Genomic DNA, 6,358 nt, shown 5'->3' on the forward strand with positions numbered 1-6,358 from the left:
AACAGGTCGATGGGATTTTAGAAGGTTGGATTTGGAAAATGGCAGCAGCTTTGAAGTCTCAGCATAAACAAGTTAATGTCATCATTGCAGACTGGCTTACGCTTGCTCACCAGCACTACCCCATTGCAGTACAGAATACACGCTACATAGGACAGGAGATAGCAGACTTCCTGGAATGGCTGGAGGTAAGAGCCCCCAGAACAACCCGCGTTTCTCTGGGAAAGACCCATTTACCTATATTTACACTTCTACCACTCCTCTGAAATACTATGCTGGGTAACACTGTTCATTTCAATCATGTTTCTTTAACATATTGCAAATTTTACATTCATAAACTTTCATATGACTTCATAAAACTTTAACCATGCAAGAGAAAAAAGCAAGTGGTCTTGTTTATTAAAATATTTTGTCACCCTGACTCCTCTTTCATCTATCCATAGTACTAATTTAAGCTACCTAATTTGAAATGAAATTGTACTCTGCAGCTCATAATGAATTTTTAAATACATTAAATATGGTGAGGCTTAAGGTGGAAAGGAAATAAACCACAAAGCTGAAAGATTTGTAGCAAATACCACTGAAGGGCTAAGCTGCTTTTCAACAGGATGGCAGAAAGAACAGAAGTTGTCAGGTACCACGCCCTGTTAAGGACAACAGGCAGAAGAGCCGGAGTCACTATTTTTCATTGTGACATTACAAGACACCTCAGCTCTTGGTCAAATGTAGTTTAAGTCGCTGGAGCCTAAAGTCATAGTTTGAAGCTGTTTAATTATTGACTGAATCAAATGGTGGACTTTGTTCAGATCCTAGGAGGGCACACCACTCTGTCAACGATAAAGACAGTCTGGGATTTCTCCACTGTCAACAAACAAATCGAGGCTTGAATAAATGACTCCTTGCTCCAGCATTGTGCATAACTTCTCTTATACCATGATATGCTCCAGGATTCAAATTAACCATAAATTTTCACAGCATTCAGTTGAGCATGTTCCAGCAGTAAACCTTCCTTCTGTGGAGAAGCATCTCTCCTGAGTTTTACAGTTAAAACCCCTTCATTCCAACCCCCACGACTATCTTTCTGCTATGCTTCTGTCCACTTATTGGCGTGTATTTGAAACAACCTCAACGAACCTGACAACAACTGCAGTGCCATGCAACATTTTCATGAAGCATAAAGTACATCTTAGTGCCCTTAGTCCAAGAGTTAACAGGGCACTATCAGGAACAATCTCAATAGCATCCATCTCAGTAATAGCTGCCACGAAAACACCTGATTGTGATTTCTAAGAGATGCCTCTCAAAAGAAAGCTGCCAAGTTTCAACTCATCTTCACAAGAGACAGGTATCAGGACTGCAAAGTCACTCCACTGGGACAGGCGATACCCACAATGAAATTAAAACAGAGATTTGCCCTTCCTGCAAGAAAAATATGCCACATTTTTCTTTACAAGAAAGAAAAAAATTGGGCCTTGCAACTCAGGTGAAATGTTTAAGATCTAGATAGTAATTGATTAGGTAGAAAGAAGGGCCTGAGGCCAATTGGCCTTCAACAGGTTTGTTACAGATCAGCTACCCAGTTACGTACAAATCAGTCTAGAAACGTCACTGTCGTATCACTTGGCGTGTCTGATCAATGTTTTGATACTTTGGCTTCTAATTTGGCCTGTGCTAGTATCTTGGGCAAAAAAAGCAAGGCACTTCCTATAAAGCATTGTTTTACACTGAAATTAAGGACAGATACTCATTTTATTGTCATAGGAAAGCCAAATGCTGCAGACAAAAGGCAATATACGTTTGCATCACTTGCAACAAGCAGCAACAAAAACCCTGCTCCCCATGTTAGTGGGTTTCCTGAGCATAGCACATAAGCAGCAGTGCCCAGGTGTGTGACATTTTCCTTCTACATGAAAAGGAGGCAAGGAACAACATCAGCCAGCAAAGAAATTTAATGCACGATCCACGCACCTCATTTGACCTCCATCATCAACACACAAATTTCTTGTGTTCAAAGCCATGCCATTCCCAGCTTGTAGCAATTACTTCACTGTTTACTTTTCACATTTCCTGTACCTAAAATCAAGCTGTTGCTATCTTCCAGGAATCCATCCAATTCTCCAGAAGCAACGCTCATCTAATTGGGTACAGCCTAGGAGCTCATGTTTCAGGATTTGCTGGAAGTTATATCAGTGGTACGAAAAAGATTGGAAGAATTACAGGTAAACAACCTAAAACTTTAAGAAATGTAACAGTTAACTGATTTAAGTTACATAGATATGACATATCAATGTCATACCAATATGTAGCTGTCGAACAGCAATATTTGCCAGTTTAGAAGTTGCGTCCCATTGGTTCAGAAATTAGATTTAGAAAATTTAATGAAAATACTTTAAAATTAAGTATCACAGTATTTCCAGCTTTAATCTTTCCTACCTCAGTCCAGACTATGACATACAGAATAAAAAGGCTTGGGGATTACAAGCCATAAACCAAAGACTCAAGATGCATATTGCTTGAATTTATCTTGAATCCATTCCCACTAACGCCTTCAACTGTAAGTTAACCACTAACTTTGGATCTTTTGTCACTATCTTGACCCAAAGCCATTCAAATACACTGTTCATTGTTGGAAACTAATTTTTAAAAAGAAAATTACGTTAAGGATATTGACTAACTGTGCTTGAGCTTTCAACTGTGGTACGTCACTCGTACAGTGAATCGAAGTCAGTTCTCCTGTGGCAAAACTGAGAGTCCTGGATTACGTTTTACAAGAAGCATATTGTTAGGGTATCCCTAACTGTGCTTAAAGTAAACAGTTAACCATAACACTTGATTGTCTTGACTAGTGGCATTATGAACCTTCTGTAATGCTTTGCACCTGTACTAATTGCGAACACATAATGAAAACCCATTTATGAGGTTATTGACACACCGTATCAATACCACATCTAATGCAGAGCGACAGCTTCAAAAAGAAATACAAATCCACAACGGATGTGCATTTTACACGAGCCCAACCGCAGCTACATTGAAGTTATCGGGGAAAGCATTTTACTTAAATCTGATACCTGATTTGGGATTGAGGCAAATACGCATGACTGTAGTTTGAAGTCCCAATTCTGATCTTGGATCCACTGCCACGTACCACAGTCCGTTACACAACTGGCTCTTGTGACAGTGCCTGCACGCCAAGAAGCTGGTTTTGGACAGCATGTCATGATGTTACGCTCATATATACACTGAAGGACTTTATTCATAACTGCTGCTTGTTCAAGCCATATTAGTACATCAGACCTTGACAACGAATAAGTAAAAAACATTAAAACACATTATTTATTGTACTGGCTATATGCATTCTTCAGCAAAAATTACTCAGTCTTGTAACAATAAGCTCCAAAAAATCCATCGTGATAAAAGCTATTAAAAATAAAAGGAAATGTATGCTTTCAGGGTGATGTCCCTACTTGTAGCTTGTATTGTTAGTCTTGTCCAGTGCCATGTATGCAACTGTGTTAATCCACACACCAGCCGAAGAATCTCAAATTTAGAAGATTGTCCTCAAAACTGAATGCAAGCAATCCATTTCCATAAATCGATTCCCAACCAAAAAAGAGCACCAGACAAACATATCTAGCAAACTAAAATTCATTGAGACTCCCTAAGTGAAATACTGTTTTTCTGAATACCGTAATAATTTGCCTTGAAGACTCTAAAGTTTAAAAATTATTATAAACAACATTTATCAGACATGTAGCTCTTGTAAGCAGTAAGTGAAGCTTTATAAAGTTTCGGGTCCCAAATGTGGGATAAAAGTCAACCTTGTTGTGAGACTGGTGTCTTCAAAAGGGCCTCTGAAATGCATGACCTTGAGAGCATGAAAGAACAAAATTCAGTAAACATCCCATGAGTGACAAAGCAGTAGTGAGCACGGTTTGTCTGTAACAAACACTCCTATCTCTGGGCCTCTGTCTTTTGTCCTTGTGCACGTAGCAGTTAGTGTTTATTACAGCACCTGTGTTTACCTTTTGGTGTAACCACCTACCCTCTGCAGGACAAGTGTTCCTAGCATTGCTTCTATCAGTCAAACACCATGTAAAACACCAGGGCTTGCATTTTTAAGTATCTGCCACAGACTCTTCTCATCACAGTAAAAGAACAGCCCATCTGCGTTATATCACAACTGGGTTATTTGCAATTGTTACAGGCCTTGACCCTGCTGGTCCCTTGTTTGAAGGAATGTCACCAACAGACCGTTTATCTCCAGATGATGCAAACTTCGTAGATGCAATTCATACATTCACGAAACAGCACATGGGTCTCAGTGTTGGCATCAAGCAGCCTGTGGCTCATTTTGACTTTTATCCCAATGGAGGCACCTTTCAGCCTGGCTGTCACATCATGCACGTGTACAACCACATTGCACAATACGGAATCGCTGGTAAGAACCAACGGCACAAAACGGGAAGCAGCACTGCAGCTGCACTGTAGCTTTGTGAAACTTTACAGATCTCTGTAACGGTCTTAAACAGCATCTAATAGGAGTACTCCCTCCCATTACATACAAGGAAATTTCTTTTCTAGAAACAGGTTATCTGATTTTTACATGTACTGAATTCAAACTGTTCTTATTAATCCAGTACAGAATCTGGCACTTCTGAAAATGAGGCCAGGAGCAACCTGCTGTCAAGCAGTTCTCAATAATTTCAGAAATATTTGTTTTAGTGTAGAGGAAATGAGAAAACTTATTCTAATTAAGCCAGATTCATCTAGAGTGCAATTAATTATTTCAAATCAAATAAAGCACAGGGCTGTACCTCCTTAGCTCACCGTTTCCCAACTCCCCATCCTTCAGCTGTGCAGACTGCTCTCTCTGACTGCCAGTGTTCCATGTCACATTTTATATGTAGCAGCTTATTTTCAATGTACCTAAACATAAACACATAAACTGATGCAACATACTGAAAAAAGGTACAAACACACAGTAATAACCAGAACTGTTCAGTGAAAATGCCCAAGGATACTGTTCACCCAACATACTTTCTCAATCATCATGACACTATCTAAATGAAGGCCTTACTTGTTAACAGATAATGCATGACAAATGTGAAACCAAGGAACAGCTAGAAAGCTTATCAGTGAAGACATATAAAACCAGTCCATCGTGGTATGTCCTGATTACAGAGAAGAAAGTAACTTTTGTAATTTGATGACACTTAAGGAAGAAAGAGATACTTACTTCTCATAAAAGCAGATCTATGTATTTAATATTTACTGAATACATTTTTGCTTCTTTTTCCTCAGTAGTAGCTGCAAACAAAATTCAATTCAGCATGAGAGTTTGTCACTTGACAGGGACAAAATAAGACATTACAGCATAAGCTGCCAAAAGACAATGGTGTTCAGCCATTCAGAATGAGACTGATGTCTTTAATGTGGCACGATCGGGAAGTCTGGAGATAGCTTCAAATTGTGTTGCACGTTGACCAAAACAGCCAGGACAATGAAATCAAGGTTCATATTTACACTCCTAAACAGTCAGGTCAAGGAACTTTAAGCAGTAAATTATTCAATTTTATTATCATGTGGGTTCGGCCAAACTATTTTTTGGTTATCTTAAAGGCAGGGTTACTACAATGGATGACTTCCGAGGCAAGACCATGTTTTAGCAGTTAAAGGGAGTGGGGGCGGAAACAGTAACATATGTTTATAGTTGGTTACCATACCCTCTGCCCCTGAAATGGTAAAGAGGAACAAGGGCATGCAAAATTCTGTTGTTTGCATTTTTTCAGGCATCACTCAAACTGTGAAATGTGCCCATGAGAGGTCAGTCCATTTATTCATCGACTCTCTGCTTCACAACGATAAGCAAAGCACAGCATACTGGTGCAACGACATCAACGCTTTCAACAAAGGAATGTGCCTCAGCTGCAGGAAGAACCGGTGCAACACACTGGGCTACAACATCAGGGAGGAAAGGCTCCCGAAAAGCAGACGGCTCTTTTTGAGAACAAGAGCACATATGCCTTTCAAAGGTTTGTGGGAATACTCGTTAGCCTTCAGATAGATCACAAAGTGTGAGAATGAGCCTAAGCTTTGTGATCCTGTTTGCTCATTTATTAAAGCTTGTAAAATCTATGGGAACAATCAATTTGCTGAGACAGCTGAGAATCCCGGCAGGCCATCTTGATGCCCTTTCATCAAGATCGCGACTCTCAGTATTTCTGTGGGAAAAAGCATGCTGAGTGCTTGCCACAGGCTAGCTGTGCATCCGAGGCGGCAGAGATGCTTAGGGTCCTGACAGAGAGCATTCTCCTACCGGTGGCCTGCGCCAGTTTGTTACCGCACACGCGGGCCGGCAGCC

At 40.1% G+C, this 6,358-nt stretch overlaps 1 protein-coding gene across 1 annotated transcript in view; it reads left to right on the top strand.

The window, feature by feature from the left end:
• LIPC (lipase, hepatic) overlaps window positions 1–6,029 on the top strand; it is a gene marked incomplete at both ends in the record, with an annotated part of 7,798 nt that extends 1,769 nt beyond the window's left edge. Inside the window, 4 exons of the mRNA XM_010137497.1 lie at window positions 6–185; window positions 2,099–2,216; window positions 4,202–4,435; window positions 5,787–6,029. Of these exons, the coding sequence (XP_010135799.1) occupies window positions 6–185; window positions 2,099–2,216; window positions 4,202–4,435; window positions 5,787–6,029 (775 nt within the window). The remainder of the gene's footprint in view (window positions 1–5; window positions 186–2,098; window positions 2,217–4,201; window positions 4,436–5,786) is intronic.
• Window positions 6,030–6,358: the final 329 nt, after the last annotated feature.

Source organism: Buceros rhinoceros, unplaced genomic scaffold, assembly GCF_000710305.1.
Source record: "Buceros rhinoceros silvestris isolate BGI_N320 unplaced genomic scaffold, ASM71030v1 scaffold6096, whole genome shotgun sequence".
NCBI classification, from domain to species: Eukaryota; Metazoa; Chordata; class Aves; order Bucerotiformes; family Bucerotidae; genus Buceros; species Buceros rhinoceros.